A 22,878-nucleotide genomic window follows, 5' to 3' on the forward strand; every position below is an offset into this window, starting at 1 on the left:
AGCGCTTTGTTTGTAATGAGTGCGACCTTAGCCCGGATTCAAACCCATGCGCTCATTGACCCCTAAGCCACCAGGGCATCGACTAACGCCATTCCTAATTGTTTGCTTTTGTAAACAAGGTCTCCATTATAACGGAAACTTATCTCAGCAACGGGCTCTCATTCGGCTACAAAGTGAGTTTGCACAGTGTTTCATCATAACTATCACCACCCACTGTCAAGTTTTGAGATTGAGTGGGGCAATACCGCACTTGTGTTTCGAGAAAGTAGTAAAGACCCCAACTAATAAGATGGGTGTTGACATTAATGAGAAAAAAATATAATTTAGTTTGCACACTTTTTACAAATTTTCCGCTTATCTCTCACTGGTTCCCCCCCCCCCCCCGCTACCAGTGGGCAACTCGTAGGGATGTTTTTAGGGGGCGGAGCGTACCATGTTGGAAGGGCTGAAGGGGCCAGACTGCCCTCCGACGCCCCCAGAGATGCTGAATCCCAGGCCCGGGTTCTTCTCGATGAGCACCACCACCTGCAGCGACATTTGTTCATTTATTCAAAGGAGAAATAACTAAAAACACTTGCGGGGAAAAACGTGATGACTCCATAAAAAACATTAGACTAAAGGCCACAGCAGGTTGTATAATTTATGGGGTTTTTTTTAATCAATGCGGCCGATTTCACGAGCGCAGGTCCCCTAACAGCAACGCAGCTTTACACTACAACTTTATTTACAACGCATCGTCTTCGTGAGTTACCATGTGCCTCCGTTACAGACGGATAGACAGACAGAGCTGGTGCATAAAATGCTTCAGGCGCCCGAGTTTAAAACGACGGACGTTGAACGACGGACGTTGAACGACGGACGTTGAACGACGGACGTTGAACGAACGTCAAAACAACGGCGAAGCCTAAAGTGGCCGCGTGCGAGCCGAGTGGAAATGCCGCCGTGCCTCCTCCGCGTATCCCTCTGGCCGCCGCGCCGCCACGTGTTCCGTGTGGTAGCCGTTGGAGTGCGGGTTGCTGGGAACCCTGTGAGGCACCTGCAGGCCTTGCGTCTGCAGCGGTCACAGCAACCGGGGGGGCAACAGAATCATCAGAATCTTTATTTATCCTGAAGAAATCCAATGAGCTATCAAGCTCTTTTTTCACGCATCGTCCCCCTGTAGGGGGGCGGGTTAGAAAATTACAAAACACAGAAGGAAGACAACGACAGGAGTGGTAAGTGTAGGGAAGAGGTAAGAAAATCACAAAAAAATAAGGCAAGCAAATCACACTTGCTTGAGACGGCATCAGCCTCTTCGGGTGAGCGAGTGGGCGAGCGAGTGTGCGTGCGAGTGGGTAGGTGCGTAAGTTCAAGTTGTGAGTTTATTCTTGTTTAAACCAGCTGAGAACTCAAGAGACTAGGGTTAGTCTCATAAAAGTAATCTGGGTCACCAACATGATAAAGGCAACAAAAGTATAAAGGTAGCGCTATGACGCAAATAGAAATTGAAATAAAAAACAACTGAAATCGAAAGTACCGCACAAACATAAATCGATGTTAAATAATACATTCCCTGTCGCGCAATCAGCTCAGGCAGACTACAACTCGAGTGATCATAGTACAATTACAACTTAAGTTACAGTCAGCATATGAGGGAGTGAGGAAGCGTGTGTGTGCACAGATGAGCGAGCGAGTGTGGAGAGTGTGAGCGAGTGTGCAAAGAACAGCGTGAGAATGCGAGCGAGCATGCAAGTGTGCGAGCAAGTGAATGAGCGCGTGCGCGAGTGTGCGAACGAGCCAGCGGGTGTTGCATCCAGCGGCCGTTGAAGCCAGCTGGCGTTGGGAGTGAGCGAGTGTCGGATCGAGCGCGCGTACCGGCGTGCGCATGGTCTGCCTCTGCACCAGGAAGTCGATGAGCTCCTCGCGGGACGGGTGGCGAACCATCTGAGAGGACGACGGGCCTCGGTAGGGCGCCCCGTTGGGTAAGGAGAGCTGCACCACCGGCACAAGCCGGGCAACGGGCGAGGGGGAGAGAGAGAGAACAGATTTGCCTATGCCCAGCCGGCGGCGCGGTGTGCCACTTTGCGTCGTGTCACGCCGTGGTATGGCACAGTGTGGTGTGGCGCGGCACGGCTTGACGCGTGAATTGTGGCGCGACGCCGACGTGATGTGACGTACGTTACAAAGAAGTTCAACAAATATACACACCATGCTCTGTCACACCACATATGAATGTATGTTGAACTTTTTTCACACATATATAGCCAACCGTGCTGGTCGGAGGTGCGGGGGGGGGAAGGACAAACAAACTGAACAAAAAAAAAAGTACTTCTAAAGAAATGAGTTTGTGAATCTAGATGATTTAAGAGTGCATAGCTCTCCAGTGGCTTTCTGAATGTTCCAGACGGCCGCAGAAGCGCGTCTGAAAGCGCGCGATGCGGTGGCCGTCTTTGTGGGTTTCCGTGATGTGGCACAACGACATGGTGTGATGCGCCGTACCGGTTTGAGCGTCTCCGGCGGGACGTCCTTGCGGCTCAGGGTCCCGGTGACCCCGGTGAACCCGGGATCCCCAGGTCGCCCGGCACCGAACGAGTCTTCGCATCCTCCCACGGGGCCACCGAGCAGCGGCTGGGATGGGAACTGCACGTGACCGACGAGACATTCTGGGTTACAAGCCCGACGAACTTCGCCATGTCGGTCAGCGTGAGTTGGCGAAGGCAGAAGGGTTCAGGAACAGTTCAGATGTCGCTCACTCACCGCCAATATTGGACGTGGTTGGGAATCGAAATTATGGTGCCTGGGTTCGGAGCACACACTTAGCTGACCACTGCGCTGGTCATTCAACCGCATCCACACGAATGGAAATAATCCAATTATTTTCAGCCAATTTATATATTTAAAAATATAAATATAAAAAACCCTTTGTTTTCCCAGGAAAACATGACTGGGCCTGCAGGCTTTTTCATGTGGTTCTTTCATTGGAATGTTGGCCATGCCACCCAAACTACGGACTGTAGAGTCAACCAATGTGGTCTGCGCGCCTTCAGCGGAGGAAGAGCAAAACTACACTCTCTGTCTCTCCTGAAGCCCTCTCGTGGCTAGCAGCCCTCAACATCGACATTTAGCCCCTGAACAAATTGCAATACGCAAGAAAAGAATTGGGATGTTTGGCCCCTAAGACAGTGCAGCTTCAGCGGACCCTGATTATCTTAACAAGACACGTTGCCAACTTTTCTAAGAACATACCTAAGCCTAGACAAATCTCTATGCGATCCATCCGAACTTTGCCTCGACCAGAGCGGGCCCACGGGCTTTGTGCCACCACCGCCACCACCACGGCCACCGCACTCACCCGGTTGTAGTCGCGTGCGGCTTGTCGCGCTCCGTAGGCCGGTCCGTCCACCGTCATGTGACCTCCGCCACTGGGGCGGCCCATCGTGGCCCAGTTGGCCGCCCCTCCGCCACCACCACCTCCGCCACCACCTCCACCGCCGCCCCCGCCGTCGCCGCGGCCAACCGTGCCCCACCCGCGCGGGGGGCCGCCACCGCTTGGGTCGAAGGGGCTGCCTGGCATCCCCGGAGAACCCTGGAGAAGCGCAGCAGAGAAAAACAGCGGCATGAGGGCGGGGAACGGATGATGTGAAGGACGAGCGGCGGTTGGTGGCGCTAGGCACGAGCAAACCACGTGAACGTTTAGGTCACCACCCAAGCAGCTCAAGGGGCCCTGGATTCACCAATAATAATAATAATAGGGGTGGCACCAAATTATCAGCTGAAACCCAGATCCTTTTATAAATATATATTAAGATCCATTAACTTGATTACATCAGATTGTCCAGAATGTAACGTTTGTCGTCGGGTGGCAACGCACGCAAAAACATTATTTTGGCGTAGGGCCTCCTCCGATTGGCTGGCAGCACCGCTGACGAGCGGGTCACGTCGCAGATGGCGCAGATGCGCTTGTAAAGGTACACGCATGAGGCGCATGGTACTTTTGGATCGAGTTAATAACGAACGGTGGATCATCATCGTCATCAGCAGCATATCCAATGTCATCATTACAGTGGCACGTACGATTATTGTCCATAATTGGACATTTTTGAGCCATTACTTTCCACCCTGGGACACAAGCTCAAATCATTGTTAATCCAATTCCACGGAATGTCCATCGCGCAAATGCGAAGAGCAGTGCTTTGCCAATTATACTGAAACACTCCGTGCTCTTTTGAAGCACGACATTCTTGCTAGCCTGAAGAATTTACAGCTTTATTTAGCGACAGCTTCGAAAAAAACCGCAGCCACGTCACGAGATGACTTCGCGACTTCACCTTCCTTGGCAGTAGCCGAGCAGCGACTGACAGCGAATTACAAACACGGCCGCCATTCGACACAAAGTGACGGATGGCGTCACCGCAGCGCTTGTGCCAGGCTATGTGCGGCGCCGAGGCCGTCACGTGAAGTGTCGAAGTCTCTCTGCTGCTGGCAGGAGGTCACGAGACAGACCCAGGTGTTAGGGGTTAACTGACAAGAGTCGACTGGCAGATTAACCACCTGTTTGCATCCCCACTTTTCAATTGGGGAGCACACAGACCAGACAAAGAGCCCCCATATAGCCATAACAGACTGCTGGGGCAAGTGCTGTTAGCGAGCGCATCTGAAGGCCAGCACCACACCCGAGTACACAGAAGCAAAGACACGTGAACTCAACAGAGCCAGATGGGAGCCCATTGGGACATACATCTCTTCAAGCAGAGACATGGAACTATGTAATGGTGTAACTGGATGATACATTTTGCAGTATTCCTATAAAAAACATTTATATATTTTATTTATATCTAGGTCAAGGTAGCCACAACAATCGCCCTGCTTCGTTATTCCGGTGTGGTCGTAACGACCGGGAGGGGGAGAGAGCATGAGAGGGAGGGGTGTGGCTGGGATGTGCTCTTGGCGGTGAGTGGGGTGAAGCATGGCTGACAGTGTGATCGATGGAGCCTGGCGGGACAATGATGGGTGTTGCGTGCGTTTGTGTATGTGTGCGCGTGTGTGGGGGGAGCGATGGCGTAGCGGTTCGCGCGCTGCGCACCGAAACCGGCGACCTGAGTTCGATTCCCGCTCACGGCCAAAACCAGTGACAATGAGCCGAACCGGTCCTGGGCCTCCTGTATGTTGACTCAGCCTCAAATGAGCACCTGGTGCAGCGTGTAAACATCGCTATGAGGGAGATAAATCCGGCCGGCGAGGTGCTTGCCACCCATCCCCTCTCGTGTGGCGTGCTGGCCTTCATAGGTGCTCGCTAACAGCACTTGCCCCAACAGTCTATTTAGGCCATACGGGGAATCTTTGGCTCTGTGTGGAATTAATTCATGGCACCCGGGTCTGTCCCATGACCTCCTGACAGCAAGCCCACTACACTTAACGTGACGGCCTCAAAGTGCACTTCGCCTGGCACATGCGCCGTGGTGACGTCATCGCCACTTAGTGGCGATTGGCGGTTGTTGTTGCAGTTCAGTGCCAAGCCATAAATGTGGCACCAGATGCGGAATGTCAACATCTCGCAATGGGGAGACAAAGGCGGTTGAATGTGATGCTGGCCGTACCGACGCTCTGTATGCTGTGGGTCATTAATAGGTGCTCGCTGATAGACAGCACTTGCCCCAACAACATTTTTACTTTGTATTATACTCGCCTTTATATATGTTTTACATTAATATCGTGTTTGCTTTGTAACCCAGGTCTCACCAGGTTCTCAGAGTCGTTTTGACCCACCCCTACTTGACATAGTAACGTTCTAACCCGCCCCGACTGGACCATCTGTGAAAAAGAGCTACATAGCTCATCGGATTCCTCCAGTATGAATAAATATTCTAATTCAGAGTCGACAAACAAACGATTGAACCGCCGCACCTCGTGCGTGCGTGCGCACGCGACGGGGCACTAGGTGGCGGTCGATGCAAGCGAGAGAGGGAGGGCGTGGTGTGTGTGTGTGTGTGTTCCAGCGTGCAAACACACAGCTGGAAACACAGCGCCAACCCCCCACCCCGCTCGCATTCAAGTGCTTGCCGCAAATGAATCGCAAAACCTTGCTGATCTCGTCGAGGACCATATAAACCATCATCAGGCGAACTCCGGTCATCCTCACAGCAGCGGCTTTTGGCTAACCATCGAACGAGGACGGTCACCGCATCGCGCGCTTTCAGGTGCGCTTCTGCGGCCGTCTGGAACGCTCTTCCTTCCGATATTAGGAAGCCACTGGAGCTGCGCACTTTTAAATCATCAACTCGTTTCTTTAGAACTGCTTCTTGTGTTTTAGTTTGTTGTCCTTCCCCCGCAACCTGCTCTTAGCACAGTTTGCTACGTACAGTGCGAAAGAAGTTCAACGTACGTACGTGCAACCCTTTCAACGTCTCGCGGACCGCCGCTAATTGCCATCGAGTCGCCGGGTTGACAATTGATAGGGGCGCGGGCGTCGGTTTGCCGTGGCTTACCGCTAACGGTGACCTTGATAGAGCGGTTCTGTACACTGCGCCGCACCTCCGATCAGCACGGTTGGCTACGTACGGTGCAAAAGAAGTTCCACGGACGTACTACCCTTGCCGTCACAGCCTTGGCCACGGCAGCGAGCTTGACGGCAGAGAGAGCCCGACAGTTGGCGAGCGCCAAAACTGCAGTCGCGTGGACGTGCTCCACTAAACTCCAAACCTAGCACGGAGTCGATTGCCAAATTTTATTTTCCCATCCTCATGATGCTCCATCGGTCCACCGGTTAAATTACAGGCTTAAGAATTGAATGATCTCTTCTGCACGTGACTGTCACTATGAAGGGTCTTCATATTTCCACCATGCCAACTGCTTAAATCCCTCTCTGCCCTGTAAAATTATACTCCTCAATCCCTACAGTAATTAAATAAATCCCAGCCACCCACCCCCCTTTCTATAGATATCTAGAGGGGCACAATCCCTTATTTGCACATCATCTTGAGATGTGATGTGGTCACATCTTGAGATGAGATGATGTGGTCACATCTTGAGATGAGATGGTGTGGTCACATGTGGACACATTTTAACATGTCTATGGGACATTTTTGCCAGTGTCCAATATGATGAAAAATAAGAATAGGCAATAAAACAGGTGTTAAGATTATCAAAAACCAAATAGATTCCACCTTCCAAGGCTTCAATTCTGCGTTAACTACACACGTCACTGCGCGGCAAAAGCATTATTTGCAAGTCCTCCACTATGCATTCGTCTCGAACTACATCCCCCCCCCCCAACATTCGCCGCCCGGTATGTCGCACCGACGACGGTTCAGAAATCCCGGGGTGTCGCTTGCGCCGCTAAACGTTCCCTGCGACGAATGAGCCCGAGGCTCACTCTGGCGGCGGAACGCAGCCACCGGCAATGTTTAACCGCCGTAGGTAACGAGTGCCACAACCCCCCCCACCCTCCGCCATGTCCGCTGACGGAGGTCGCCCGGGTTCATTTATGACGCGGCCGCGTGGGTTTCAATGAGGAACTGAAAAAGATTAAAGGGACCGAGTCACACACGTTCGCAATCGCGAGGACTCTGGGTGGGTGTGGGCACTCGCAGTGTGGTTTTGAGACCAGTGGTGGCCCGTGGCTAAAGCTTGAGGAGGCTACAGAAACTGGGGTTTGAGTTTAAGGCTAAGTGTGCGGGTGTATTCTTCGAGAAACTGGAACGTGCTTGGTGGTGGATGATTCGTCATGAGTGTTTTTTTTCAGCGATCCCCGTTTTTTCAGCGATCCCCGTTCACTCATGATAAGGGACCCAAAGACTCACAAAAGACCCACTGAGAAACCGGAATGCGCTCATCACCGCTTTATCTGCCTGACGGAGGCTCACAGTCAGTGCAGCTTCCCCCACAGAATTGATCTGTGGGAACCCAGTACTAGTGCATCATCATCATCCTTATCGCACACACTTCCTTCATATTACAATAATCAATTAATCCACCTGCATGCATCAGATTGATTGACTGGAAGGCAGTGCGCGATGATGATCCAATGGTCGAAGCGCTAATTGAACCACTGCCACCGCATTTCAAAAATCAATTAAATAAACGTGCGGACGTGTCATCCGAGGCCAACTCCAACAAAGACACACACCAACAAAGAGACGACACACAAGACACAAAGACAAATACCCACTGTATAGCCTTAACCGGCTGTTCAGGCAATTGCTGTTCACGAGCAGCACCTATGAAGGTCGCCACGGCACACGAGGGGGTTGATGGCCAGCACTACGCCCGGCCGCCGTTGTCTCGCAAGCGGCGATGTTTACACACCACGCCGGGTACCTCACTTGAGGCAAAGTCGACTTAGGGGAGGCCCAGGACCAATTCAGATACTCGTCGCCGATGTTGTGGTAATCGAATTTGGGTCGCCGGGTTGGTCGCAGCGCAGGGCACAAACCGCTGCACCACCGCCCCCCCACACAAGACAAGGTCCCCCCGTGTAGGCTTAACAGATTGTTGGGACAAGAGTACAGTTCGTGAGCACCTACGAAGGCCGGAACGGTAAAACGAGGGGGGGTTGGTGGCCAGCACCACACAAGACACACACGGGACATGCACACGTTCATATGCGTGCACCAATACCAATACGCGCCATTCGCTACTAAGTGACGGTGACGTCACCGCGGCGCCTGTGCCAGGCCAGGTGCACAAGCACACACGCGCACACACACACGCACACACACGCGCACACACGCGCACACACACACACGCGCACCTTCTCCAGCATGCGGTTCTCCACGTGCCGCAACAGCTGCTCGCGCCAGTCCGCGGGGGGTGGTGTGCGGGCCTCCGAGGCGCCGGAGGCCCCCGCCAGCAAGGAGTACTCCGAGCGGGCGCGGGCCCCGGACCCTCCGCCGGGGCCCGCCATCCCCACCGCGCGGGGGTCGACGTCCGAGGGGGCACGCTCACGGCCGCCCACCGCGAGATGTTGGGGACCCGGGCGTGCCGACTGGGGGCGGCCACCCTGCCCGTGGGCCTGGATCCGGGGGGGGGGGGGGGGGGCGGAGGGCCAGGGGGCGAGACGGAGAGATCGTTAGCGATGGCGACGACGGTGCCGAGTGTGCGTCGACGCTGCCATGACGCCGGGAATTGTTCCTCGGAATGCCGAGCATCGGAGACTTGGGATGCAAGGTGGCCAGACATTGGTCGTGTAATAAGCAGGTTGGCTGATCCGGCTGTGTAGAGCTTTCAGTGTCATCCCATTGTACATGCGATTCATCTTCTCCTGGTTTTGCCAGTTATAATGATGATAATAATGATTTTAACTGGTAACGTGCATAATAGTCTTGGTTCTTTCGGTAAAGTCATGTAGAAGAGAAACAATAAAATATTTTTATTTTTTAATTATTTTATTGTTTCCCTTCTACGTGACTTCACTGAAAGACCCAAGAATATGAATCCCTGCAGTCACGAAAGCTTTAAATCAAAATGTAACGTGCATAATATTCGTCCGCTCTCGAAGAGACAAAACGACTCAGGGGCGCGACGAACCACAGATGAGCGGAAGGGCAGCCACGCAGTAAGCCGGCACCAAATTCTCCCCAAAGCTCTGCGGTCCTCTGCATAGAGAGTTGCTATTTGAAGTTGCATCCTGCATGAAGCCAAACGTCCCACAAATTATATTTTGCCAAACCTTCCCCAAGCAGGACCCTGCTGACAAATGTGTCTTCAGACTCATTATTAATCAAGCAAACAATGAACTTGAATAATCAGTGAGAACCCGGTCACTTGCTCTACACCTACAAGAATCGTATCAACACTCAGAGCACCGACTCTGAGAGGTTAAAACTCCTACTTTGTGTTTTTCCTTAATGTACCAGTGTTTCCCTTACTCAAGTTCCTTACGGCGAACAAGGGGCGCTTTTATTCTCCCCACTCTAGAAACACTGCCGTTGTTGTGTCGCCCCATTTGACGGCGAGCCTCTCTCGCACCCCCCCGCCCCCCGCCATTAACTCGCACGGTCAAACCACACGGAGAGGTACGGCCCCAACAAAATGTCGTCCCGGAAGTACGCCGCGTACTTCCGGGACGACATACGCGGGCGAGGTGGTCGGGGGCGGGGGGCGGCCGCAAGAAGTCTGACCGGCTGGTCACCTGGTCCTGGCCTCCGCCCTGTGCCTCTCAACACCCCGCCACCACCCACACTGCCACTACCCCTACTACTACACCCCGCACCTCCGATTAGCACGTACGGTGCGAAAGAAGTTCAACACACACACACACGTACACACTCCCGCACAGTCTCAAATTTTGCGGGACACGTCCGCCGCACGAACGCCGGTGAGCAGACGCGGCGCTGCGGTGAGCAGGGCGCATTCCTGTGTGGGACCCCCACGTGGCTGCACCTCTCTCCTCCTGGTGCCGGCATTTCCCACGAATGCCGTGACGGCTCGAGAGCCTTTCAAGCCTTGATCTTCCGAAGCCCAAGCGAGCGCGGCGTGTCCTCGGGGCGCCTCCGTGCCCGCTCCCCCCCTCCCCGTGCGACGTGACCGCGTCGTCCCCAAATGCCCTGCGGCTTCGCCCGATTTCCTCATGGCGATAATTTAACGACATCAATTATTCGCCCAGCAGGATGTGCAGGGAGTATCGCAGTGGAATTCGAATGACTTTTTTTCTCAGCTCAATAAATGGGGAAGTGAAGATTTTAAAAGGATTATGAAGCAGCTGTAATTGGGTGTCATGTGAAATTGAATGCGTAAAACGTCATAAAATAATAATCATTGGTATAATTATGTAATTTATTCATCCAGAAAAGCCTCACCTAGAGGCAAATCTTTTTTTATGAGGGCACTGCATTGGGATGTTTGGCAGATTACATTTCAAGGCTGTCTAGCTTGACGTTGGAGGAATCCGGTGTACCCGGAGGAAAGACCCCACATACACGAGTGTCCGATTCAATTCATAGCCACACGGCCATCTCCCGGTCAACTCCCAACCCAAAGCCTCCACCAAACATGGCAATCCCAGGCAGTCTCCCATCCACACACAAACCAAGCTCAACCAGAATGAAATGTTCTAATCCCTCACGCTTAGAGCTTCAAAAGGCATAATCCCAAAAAAATTCATTTTTTTACCTTGTATGCATACACACACACACACCCAAGCTGTGCGTACCGGGCTGTCAAACAAAGCTTTCTTTAAAAACCAAAAGAGAAAGTAAACCACTTTCACCTTGTGTCGGAGCAGCTTGGGACGCTCCAACTAAATGTGTACAACAAAGTTAGTCAGTCAATCGGTGGGTCGTGCCTGGTGGGGTAAATGTGGGTACTCTCAACTCCTAGATGTATAGCTACACTAACCCGTCGAAAAATACGGTTTTCTCTCGAGCTCCCTTGAGCGCAGGCCCTTTCGCCGGAAGTGGCGTGAGCCGGAAATTGCAGGGCTGCACCTTTATCCATGTAACCCGACGAAAATCCAACACAAAAGAGCGGACAAACAATTCGTCCGCAATAAAAGCGACGCTAAAACCCAACTCCCCCGCACCAACCCCACCGCCGGTAACAATGCCCCCCGGTCACCGCAGTTCGGCACCGCCGGACCCACCTGCGTGTAGAAGCCCGAGTCGAGCGTGTAACTCCGTGCCGACACGGGCCGCCCGGCGGGCGCGGCAAAGCCGTAGGGCGCGCCGCCGCGGCTCATGGCGGCGACGTCCCGCGGGCTCATGTAGTCGCTCTCGCTGTGTGGCATGCCTCTGGCGTAGCCCTGGTACGAGTAGCCCGTCGCCCCGGACGCGTCGCTTCCCGTCGACGTCACGCTGCCCTGCCGATCCAGGCCGCCACCACGCTGACGCTGCTGCTGCTGCTGCTGCCCCTGCACGTAGCCGTAATCTGCACAGTCGCCCGGCGGCACGTCCACGCAGCGGTAGCCAAACTGCTGCCCGCCTCCGCTGCTGCCCGGCGTTCGTGGGAGCGAGGAGGCCGAGCTGTGCCGGCTCGTGAATATGAACTGCGTGTCGCCGACCGGCCTTGGCGGCTGCTGCTGCTGCTGCTGCTGTTGCTGCGCGTAGCGATCGTGAGTGCCGTGCCCGTACTGCTGCTGCTGCGCCGCCAACGCTTGGCCGCGCTGCGAGCGAGGGCTGAAGTCGCTGTCGAAGTGGTAGATCACGTGCTTGGCGGGCACGGTCGGCGGGGCGGCGCGACCGCCTTGCTCCTCGTCCAGCAGCGGAGCCGAGAGGCTGCGGGGGATGCCCACGTCCGCCGCGTTCTCCGCCGATGCCGCCGATGCCGCCGTCCCCGCGGTCAGGGACCCCCCCCCCTGCGGCACGGTTTCTGCCGCGTTGGCGCTGTTCGACCGGGCCAGGGCGGGTAGCGGCACGCGCGCCGCGCTCGGATGTGGAGGCTCCCGCGAGCGCTCGTACTCTGCCGTCGCGACAACCAGAGTCCCGGCTTCGCTCCGCTCCGAGGGGGGCATCGTCACCACGCTTGCCGCAGTCACCACTGCCGACGAATATTCCGCGGCGGTCACCCGCCGTTCCGGCGCGGTGCCCGCGTCTGGTTGTTGCCGCTCGAAGGCCCCGAGCGGAGGGGGAAGGAAGGCCGGATCGTCAGCTTCGTCGTGCCGGAGAGACTCGCTCGGCGGTGTGGGAACGGCCGCCTTGCTCTGTGTCAGCGCCACGCTCTCGGTTTTGGCGGAGTAGAGGACGCTGGGTTTTGCAGGCACGGTGGGCCGCCCCGAGCCGCCCGGCGTGCCGTTCACCTTCACTGCGCCGCCCACGGCTTCCGCCGCCGCCGACTGAGCAGAGATCCTGACGCCGCGAACAGAGGGTAGGGGGGGAGTCACGAACGGAGGATGAAGGCATTGCCGTAATGATGACGAGGCTATCGTCAAGACAACCATTACAAAACCGGCATCATCCGATGTGCTTTCGGGTTGTACCGTGCGTGTCATCCAACACTGTGTCGCACTTCTTGAGCACATGGAGCGAAACGTCGGACAACACACCGAGCAACACGCTTGACAAACCAGAGCGCTGTGCAGCACTACCGCAGAGATCTACTAAATGGCGTAAACCGGAATAGTTTTTTTCCCTCTCCTTATTTCTACTAACTAAAATATCACCGGCCTATAGCTGCCTTATTTTCTAGCTCCTGCCTACAAATACATCTGGGCTCTATTGTATGTACGGTGTACAAGTCGATATGCCTACAGAAATTTTTTTGGGGGGGGGGGGGGAGGTGAAAACATTTTTTGTGGAAGTTTCATCATTTAGTTGACGGGCCAACGGACAACGGACAAAAAGACAGACGGACAAACGGAACGCCAGGCTTCTGTAATCGATTGAGATGCCCGTAACATGCACTGAGACGAGATATCCGTTCAAACTTTTTCACAGGGCGGTGCATCAGAGGACTCTTCGTGCAAGCTACGTTCACAACTCCACGCTACTTTCACAACTCCACGCTCAGGGGCCACGCGCTCTGCTCGTCGGAAATGTCCGTTGCACGGCAATCAAGCTGGGGTTCATCCAAATTAAGAGCATTTCATGGGCTTTGCAAATTGCAACTCAGGCCCACTTATTAGGTGAATGTCCTTGGAATAGTGACTACAGTGAAGGTTTTGTAAGTGTTGAATGGGGTGGGGTGGGGTGCGGGAGGGCGTGGGGTGGGGTGCACATGTTGAAAATATAAATGTTTTTGATTGCCAATTAAAAAAACAACGATTAGGAATCTTGCTCAAGTGCTGACGTCTTGTTCATTACTTAAAAAAAACACCAAGAAGTCATTACAAATCTGCTGAGCTGTTCGGTTAACTGCTGTCAGCTAACCAAGACAAAGATCCCCCCCTGTATAGCCTTTAACAGACTGTTTGGGGCAAGTGCTGTTAGTGAGTAGCACTTATGAAGGACGGCACGGCACACGAGGGGGTGGGGGTTAGCCAACACCATGCCCGGCCGCCTTCGTCTCCGCAGTGGCGATTACACACTGCACCAGGTACTCATTTAAAACAGAGTCGACCTTCACGTGGACACACACGCATATAGACTGACGAACAACCCTTAGCTGCCCTGCACATAAAACAACTCCACCGGCCGTGTGATCAAGGGCAGAGCCAGGATTTCAGGCCGGGGTGACGTTCAACAAATTTTTATTTCAAGAATGATTAGAGAGTCAGGCTGTTGAACTAGACGCCATCGGTTGGCGACACGCTCTGACAATGCAGTTGTACGGAGTCCGCCAGACCGAGTGTCGTACACTTATAACGCAGAATGTCACCCCTGTCACCCCCCCCCCTGGCTCCGCCCCTGCGTATGATGTAATCGTTCCCGGCCGCCAAAGTGAAAACGAGACCGGCCTGCAATTTCCAGACAGTCCACATTAGGCGCGTTGAAACCCAGTTAAACGTGCAGTTCGCGAAACGCGATATCATTCATTCAACCACTCTCGCTGGACGTCACCGGCGTGCGAGCTTCTACACCGCGCGTGTGCTCACGTGCACGGATTGGCACGGCAAGAGCATAAAATAATGAGGAACGCGGCCACTTGTCAAATCAATTCCATTCATTCTGCCAACTAAACGATTTTATTTTACCAGGTAAGGCCCACTTAGCTATATAGCTCTTTTTCAGAAGCCAAATACCCTAAACGCATGTTTCTAAATGTGGGCGGAAAAAACAGAGGACCCGGAGAAAAATCCACGCGACCACGGGGAGAACGTGAAAACTCCAAATATACAGCAGGCATCAGGGTCGGGATCGAACCCAAGACCTCCTGTATACTGGCGAGGTAGTTAACATCTCCAAGCCACTGCGACGAATCGCATGGCGGGAATCGTAAGGGCATCGAGGGCTACAAACAAGATCGACCCCCGTACACTGCACGTACGCGGCAGGATTGGCAACGTCTACGCAAGTGAGGGGGCGGTGGTGGGTTGGGGGGTGTAGTGAAAATGCCTCGGCTTAAAATTTGCCAAAAATGAGCAAAGCCTCGCCACCGTTTACACTTCAAAGCATTTTAAGCAAAAATGGAAATGAAGATGGATGGTTCCTTACTTTGCACACAGAAAATTCCAAGTTGGTGATTTTGGCCCCTGATTAACTGAGCAAATCCAGGTGGAGAAACAAATGGGGGAAAAAATAACACAGCAGAAGCAATTATTATAAGCCCATCGGAACCACTCAATCCTATACTTTGCAATGCAGGAGGAACAAGCGCCGCTGCTGCTGATGACAATGATAACGACAAAGATGACGATGACAATGATGATGCAGCTGATAACAATGATACCGTTACTGTTGCTGCTAATGATAATGACCAAATCGCCCTCGATGCACCAGACCGAATCACATCTCAGCAGCCAATGTTGACTACAGACGAGCTGGGAACACAAGGGGGTTGTGCAAGCCATTACTGGCAGTACAGAAATGGATTACTAAATCTATCTGTGTGGGTGTGGTGGGGGGGGGGGTGACGCTCATGTGCGTGCGCGTCGGGAGGTTCAAGGCGTGCGTGTAACTTTTCTAGATTTGAAGCTTTCGTGACTGCAAGGATCCATACTCTTTGGTTCTATTCGGTAAAGTCACGTAGGTAAAAAATAAAACAACAAAAATCACGACGTTTCGGCCACAACACAAGCGGCCTTCATCAGGTGAAGGGACCAACCTGTCCGCTGGTCCCTTCACCTGATGAAGGCCGCTTGTGTTGTGGCCGAAACGTCGTGATTTTTGTTGTTTTATTTTGTACCTACGTGACTTTGCTGAATAGAACCAAAGAGTATGTGCGTGTACTGCCATCGTATTTTAGGCCGAAAGTCCCACGGTCGCATGGGGCCGGCTGCACGGATCGTTTTCCTCTGCGCACTTCTCTCTCCTTGTGCCTCTCTCCGGCGGTCAATGCCATGGGGCCTCAACGTCCCGCTTGGGACGCCGCCTTTTGAGCCTCGCAAAAAGCGGGAAAAAATCTCGACCCAAGAACGCCGTCAGCGGTCCCCGCGTGGCCCCGCCACAAGACCCATAAACGGCTGTAACCCAATCCCTGGGCTCGCCACGAGCGAGCGGGCGAACGGTCGGGCGGTCGGACGGGCGAGCGCCGTCGGTCCCTCGCGGGCGGCGGTGCGGAAACGGCGCCGCCACGCAACATTGCCCGCACGGCGGCCCCTTTCAGACGCGTCGCCACGGCGACCGGGCGCGGGGAGGAGGGGGTACACGCGCCAACAATGGCCGCTCGCCAGAAAAGAAGGAGCGCGGTGGGCGATCGCGTGAGGGGTCCGGAGCGCCAAAGCGCAAGAGACCATAAAAGAAGGTAGAGGCGCAGCCCTGAAATTGCTTTCTCATGTCACTGCTGGCAGAAGGGCCTCCCGCGAGAAGCAGCTCTAGGAAGCCCCTCTTGAGATGGGGTATTTTTGTTGGCCTCCTCCTCCACACGCTGGCCGGACGTCTTGGCAGCGGCGGACGTACCCACACTTTACCCCACCAAACACGACCTGCCGATCGAACTGCGGTGAACCCATTTATCGTACTGAGTGAATAGTGGTGGGGGGATTAGGGTTAACTGCCGTGCCGGGAGATAGCATCACCCCAGCGTGCGAGAACCATAACACCGCGGGGGCAGCATCCCAAGAGAGTCCCAACACTTTTTGACAATAAGCAACTGAAGGTCTTTGTCGCTCCACTGCTGGATGGAGGACTCGCCAGGCTCCGTGGCGGTCTTGGGGCTTTGTCAGCGTGGATTGGTGTGGAGGTATTGGGGGGGGCGGCACCCAGGACTGGTTCGGATTGCAGTGTGCTAACCGCTCTGCCACCGCTCCACCACTTTCTCAACAGGGTGCAACAATCTATTTTAATTGTTTTGCTTGCGAATGACGTGCAGTACTTTGCTCACCGAGTTCAGGGAGGGCACTTATTCGTCTCGTGGCTCGATGCCACAGAAAACGTTTGGAAAATAATTCGGGATAAGGAGAAAATAACCTCACCATCTTCGTCATTAACACCGCCTGTAAGAAAACTCTCATCAGCCACGGTCAATCCACTGCTGAATGAAGGCCTCCCCCCACATCAATGCCAGCCCTGAAATTCCCATGATTCTGCCATCAACCTTGCTCCTGAACGTGTACCGATCTCATAGCTCCATCTCCACGATGGGCATCCCTCGGCCATCCTACTTTTGTCCGATTTGAACTCGTTCCCCCGATCCGTGTGCCCCTCTCTCGCTTCCGTCTCCCAGTGAAATTCCCAGCGTGCATCTCTCCACGCCGTTTTTTTTAACGCAACTCATGGCTTTTATTCCATTTCCTTTGTCAGAATCATAATTTCTCGTCCGTGTGATTTACCTCCGATGAGCATGGTTGGCTACGTACAGTGCGAAAGAAGAAGTGCGTTATAGCTGACAGTCCCACAGTGGTTATCACACTGCAGTATGGAACCTGGCAATCAGAGTTCAATTCCCAGACGTGGCTAATGTGCAGTGGTGAGCGATACCCAAGCCGGTCCTGGGCACCTCATCCTTCATCAACCCCCACACTGACCAGCGTGGTGAGCTGTCAAAATAACCTGCGTGCATCTGAAGTGAAAATGTTATATCTTAAATTACTGCTTTTTAACGTGGGTTTTTATTTACTACATATTTATTTGACTTATTGGTACGTATATTTGCGTTATAAGGCTATGCTAATGTAAAATGAATGGAGATTTTTTTTGTAAAGTATGTATGTAGAACTTCTTTCGCACCGTGCGTAGCCAAGTGTGCTCATCGGAGTTGTGCATGTACACCGGTGTGCGCCAATGTCGTTTCTTAATCGTGAGATTTTTCTTTCAACTCTTTTCAGAAGTATTTTTTATTTCAATTCACTTCCGGTGTAATCTTTTTTTACCTACCGTGTTTTTTCAACCCCTTCTTCGTTCACAGTAAACATGCAGAGAAATGCTACGATAAAATGCACCCTGGAGAAAACCCACACGTAGGAGGGGAACAACAACTAACGTTGGCAGACAGCCCGATAACAACCAAGCCACTTGCTGTACCGCCCGATACATGTACCCGACTTACCTCCCTGTGCACCGCATTCCTGTGAATGTAACACTGTGACCATTCTCCCAAAAATAAACAAAATAATCAACTCGGATAACATTTTACACGACTCAAGGGAAAAGTTATTTGGGATTTTTTTCAACTCTAATTTTATCCCGATTGTGCTATCGGCGGCATGAGAACGGCCCACGAAAGCGGATATCACGGAGCTACCTCTGAGATTTCTTCAAGTGAAGTCCTCCACACAATAGTAATGTCAGACAGCAAAGTCTGTCCCCATGGCAATCAAAGTTTCGTTTCTGAAACCAAATTTCACGCGGTGTTTTTTTTTGGCCTGCAGTTGTTGGTGCCTGGGCTGAGACCAACAACTCACTAGACTTGGGAACCCAGTTCAGTCAGAGGCCACTCGGCTTGGATTCAAACCCAGGATCTTAGCAGCAAGCATCACGTTAAATAACAACAATAAATAACCATGAGTGGGGGGGGGGCGGGATTTACCCTTTCGGAGAGCTTTTGGTTTGGTCCGGAAGGCTCTCTTGGGCCTGGCGGTGGAAGCTACCAAGAGCGTTGCTGTCGGCGGCAGGGGGGGGCAGCAGCGGGAGGTCACGCACGAGGCTCAGGCCGTTGCTGTTGTTGCGGTTGCTGTTGTAGTCCAGATCCAGGCCGATTGAGAGAGGCACGGCCCCCTCGGCTGAAGACGGCGAGACAAGGGGGCATCGGGGGGTGGGGGGGGGGAAGCGTGGGTCAAATGACGGCGGCAATTCCGCGAAAGACTCAAGCGTCCTGTCGACACAACTCAAAAGTTGCATGGTAGTGTTGCATCGAGCTGGAATGTAGCCAAGCTAGGCGCAGTACGCTAACCACTCATCCAGAGAGTAGGCAAACTTATAACACTCGCAAAATTTGGCGAGCGGACAAAAGTTTGTGCGAGCCTCGGAGGCGCCCGGCTCAGAGAAACTCGAAGAGCTCGCCAGAACAGGTGCACACCTGTATTCAGACAGCTACGCGGACATTCACCTGCAGCGTATTCAGGTGCACCTGCATTCAGGTACTTCTGTAAGGTGGAGGGTGAATCAATGCTGCGTATTTGAAGGGGGGATTGATTCCAGATAGCGGCGGAGAACCGACGGCCGGCGGGGAATGTCCTTGATCTAGGGATGACGAGTCGGTTTTAGGCGGGAGCTCCCTGCGGAGCTCCGGCCACTGATGAAGATAGGGGTTGGTGCCCAACACGACTGGCACAAAGGAGAAGGGATGACCGACAGTCAGCATTCACGTGGGCACCTCTCTTCACGGGCTGCGACAAGGCAGAGAGTTGCGGCGACCGAGCCACCGATTGCTGTGGCTCCGAGAGGAAGGGCTTCCTCTCTTCCTCCTCCTTGCGTTGCTCCTCCACTTCGCTGTCCTCTTCGCTCTCCTGCGGAGGACACAGGCGGACACAGGCGGACACAGGCGGGCACAGGCGGGCGTGTTAGTGAAAGCGGGGCTCTGACTGCAGCCGGCGATGGCGTTGCAAAGCGAGGGGCTCGAAAACGGATCTCCGCTCGGGTTAAAGTCTCAAGATTTGCACGGTTGGCTACGTATGGTGCAAAAGAAGTTCTGCATATATGATGGGTTTCAGTGATTACGTCATCTTGCTCTATTTAAGAACGAAAGCAGGTGGTTTGCTCGACTATTCTGGCAAATCGCCCGATGATGATGTAATTACCAGCGAAACGTCGTACTCCAATTGTAAATGTTGTGGATTTACTCTCCAACACACCGGTGGGCTGAAGTAGTAACTGACTATTTACGTGACAACCCTTACTGGCTGTGTCATTGGTGGAGGGTTGCGACACATTTATACTTGCGCGATCTAAACCCAAAAACCTTTATTATGAACAAACATACACTCCCCACATATATGTAGACACACACACACACACATAGGACACGGTCAGGAACTAAAATGTTCTTCCGAGGCTAAAAGCAGCTTAACTTTCTGGCAGTCTCACAGGCCGCGTTACGCACACAGAGCCACACACCTGGGTGTAGTGGTTGACGATGACGGTGGTGTTGGTGACGGTGGCGTTGGTGACGGTGGAAGTGGTGCTGCTGCTGTACACGAGGCCGACCGCTCCGGTGGCCTGGATCGTTCCGCCGTCCACTGTGCTCGCTAGCCCCCCTCGGCTGGCGCCCTCCGCAAGACCCTGCGCGGGCGGCACCACCAAAATCGTCATCGTCGCGTTGACAAATACTTCCGTCCGGCAGTCCCACGATGAGTTCAGTCCGGCGGCAAAACACCCGTCCGGTACGTGCGTTAGAGAACACACGCAGGTTTGAGACGTCACACCGACCGGTAAGTGGAGCCACTTACGACGCATCGCTACAAGTGTTGATGGCCAGCAGTCGAGACCACCAATGGAGTTACAGCCAAAGGATGGACACCGTAGAGATGGGAGCGATTAAATTAGCTCGTGCGTGGGCGCTAGATGGATTGTTACATCACAGGACCATGAGAGATGATGACAGCTCCTGCAAAGCCTTCTCCCAGCAGTGGACTACGTGGAAGATGATGATGGCGACGATGGCGATACTCCTGATGGAAGCCTGGCCGCTTTACCTCGGCAGTCGGCTGCAATCCCGGCGTCTGGCTGGCGTCCGCAGGAGCGGACAGCGCCTCCTTGCTGGTGGCCGCCCTGGCGGCGGCGGCGCCGGACCCGGTGCAGGCCGTGGCGCCGTCGCTGTGTATCTTGTTGACGACGCTCTGCGCCGTCTTCACCAGGTTCTTCAGCTCCTCGGGGTACGGCGTCGGGTAACGCTTCAGGGTGCCCTCCTGCCGGCATCGCCGCCGCAACGCCATTAGTGCAAAAATAAAAGGCCGCACGCGGCATGACGGCACGAAATGTTTCTCCCGAAATTAATTATCTTTCGTATGTATGCATGCATGCATGCTGAACTTCTTTCGCATCGTACATAGCCAACCGTGCTCAGTCACCCCCGAGACACTTAATCGACAGTCTAAGCAGTTACAGTGAACGCACGCGGCTACACAGTTTGGAGGGGGGAGGAAAACTGTTATCCTGCCTACACAGTACGTACCGCCACAGATACACGTACCTGCTGGGTCGCCAATGGCCCCCCGGCACATCTAATTGTCCACACTGAAAGCTGCTGAGAGTATATGGTTTAAGCGGCTGGGAAAAAGTTAATAATTTGGCGGGTGACCTGTAGGATTGGACGCAACAAACGACAGAAGAGCGATCGACCCCGATAGTTTATTTAATTCCTGCACGAGTTCTGCGTCTGCACTTGGCGCGTCCGTGTGGCACCTTGACAGTGTCGGGGTCCCTCTCCTCCCGTTGGTCGTCAAACTCGAAGGCGACCTGCGTCCTCTGCTGCCTCTGCTGTTCCCACAGCTCCGCGTTGAAGCTTTCGCTCTCCGACTTGTACTCCACTGCACGCGCACCAAAGACAAAGATCCCCCCCCACCCCCGTATAGCCTTAACAGACCTTTCGGGCAATCGCTGATTCGCGAGCGGGGATGAAGGCCGGCACGGCACACAAGGGGGTGGGTGGCCAACACCACGCCCGACCGCCATTGTCTACCCAGTGGTGATGTTTACATACTGCACCAGGTACTGATTTGAGGCTGAGTCGACCTAGATGAGGCCCTGGACCGGTTCAAATAATCGTCACTCGTGTTGGCCGTGGGCAGGAATCACACTCGGGCCACCGGGTTCGTAGCGCAGCACGCTAATCACTACACTCCTGTTTCCCACACTGCACATGCTCCACACGCACACACGCACCGCACACAGACACACATTCACAAGCAACTCGTGTGCACATCCGCACGCACAAACACACGCATACAACATGCGCGCGAGCCGCTGCTCCACCATCCGCTACTGCTCGACACCCACACAGTCTCCTCGCCGTGCACGAGACGTCTTGCCCTGTGAATTAAAGGGTCCAATGCTCCCCAGCTTGTTGTTGGGCTGTCACAGTCCCGGGCCACGCCACTTGGGCGGCACGGTGGCAGCGCGGCGGTCGACACTCGTGGCCTCTCAACGAGAACGCCCCGGGCGTGCGATTCCCGACCCGGGTGCCTGTGTGGGGCATCTAAGTTCTTCCCCTCTTCTGCGAGTGTGACGCAACAACCGCCGGGAGCAGGTGGCGCACGGTGCGGCTGGTGGTGGCTGTGCGCGTGCTCACTGTCGGGCGCGCGGGGCTGCTGCGGGAACATATAGTTGGTGAGGACCTTCTCTCCGCTATCGGCCGGCTCGTCCACCTGCAGCGGGATCAGCGGCTTCGACTGCAACCGACAGGGGACGGGCGCACGCATGCAGGAGAGGGGAGGCCACCGTTACCACGGCGACCGGCGGCCGTCGCGGTCTCCTCCCAAGGGGTGGGGTGGGGTGGGGGGCGAGCCGCCCCGTCGCCCCCCACTGTAGGGGCAAGTGCTGTTCGCGAGCACCTATGAAGCCTGGCACTGCCCATGAGGGGCGTGGGGTGGCCAGCACCACGTCCGGCCGCATTTCTCTCCCTAGTGGCGATGTTTACACATCGCCCCAGGTACTCATTTGAGTGCCGAGTCGGGCTCGGGGAGGCCCAGAGCCGGTTCAGATAATCGTCACCGATGTTGGCCATGAGCGGGAATCGAACTCGGGTCGCCTGGTTTGTAGCGCAGCGCGCTAACCGGGCAACAAACATTCGGCGATGCACACTGTTGCCTTAAAAAAAGAAAAAGTAAAAACAGGTGACATTTCGGGCAATAGCTGTTCTCTCTTCTGCAACGTACTTTTTTTTTCTCTTAAAGGCGATTGCGCCTGGCACTTGTTATTAGCATACTACTGCCAAGGCAGCAGAAAATATGTTTTGTAATTGTGAAGAAACACAAACACGGGGTGGGGGTTGGCA

The 22,878-nt window shown here is 54.1% G+C and overlaps 1 protein-coding gene across 6 annotated transcripts in view; it reads right to left on the minus strand.

The window, feature by feature from the left end:
• LOC116948891 (erbin) overlaps positions 1 to 22,878 on the minus strand; it is a 119,135-nt gene that overhangs the window by 6,100 nt on the left and 90,157 nt on the right. For all 6 annotated transcript variants that reach the window (XM_032966117.2, XM_032966113.2, XM_032966116.2 and 3 more), the window contains 13 exons: positions 22,174 to 22,273; positions 21,288 to 21,412; positions 20,579 to 20,791; positions 20,001 to 20,165; positions 19,261 to 19,393; positions 18,475 to 18,667; positions 11,558 to 12,758; positions 8,729 to 8,989; positions 3,332 to 3,565; positions 2,479 to 2,619; positions 1,855 to 1,971; positions 947 to 1,051; positions 433 to 525 (listed from right to left, as the gene is read on the minus strand). In XM_032966117.2, coding sequence (XP_032822008.2) covers positions 433 to 525; positions 947 to 1,051; positions 1,855 to 1,971; positions 2,479 to 2,619; positions 3,332 to 3,565; positions 8,729 to 8,989; positions 11,558 to 12,758; positions 18,475 to 18,667; positions 19,261 to 19,393; positions 20,001 to 20,165; positions 20,579 to 20,791; positions 21,288 to 21,412; positions 22,174 to 22,273 — 3,081 coding nt within the window. The remainder of the gene's footprint in view (positions 1 to 432; positions 526 to 946; positions 1,052 to 1,854; positions 1,972 to 2,478; positions 2,620 to 3,331; positions 3,566 to 8,728; positions 8,990 to 11,557; positions 12,759 to 18,474; positions 18,668 to 19,260; positions 19,394 to 20,000; positions 20,166 to 20,578; positions 20,792 to 21,287; positions 21,413 to 22,173; positions 22,274 to 22,878) is intronic.

The sequence above is a fragment of the Petromyzon marinus genome, chromosome 35, assembly GCF_048934315.1.
Source record: "Petromyzon marinus isolate PM22_M1 ecotype Great Lakes invasive population chromosome 35, UKy_Petmar_22M1.pri1.0, whole genome shotgun sequence".
Taxonomy (NCBI): domain Eukaryota; kingdom Metazoa; phylum Chordata; class Hyperoartia; order Petromyzontiformes; family Petromyzontidae; genus Petromyzon; species Petromyzon marinus.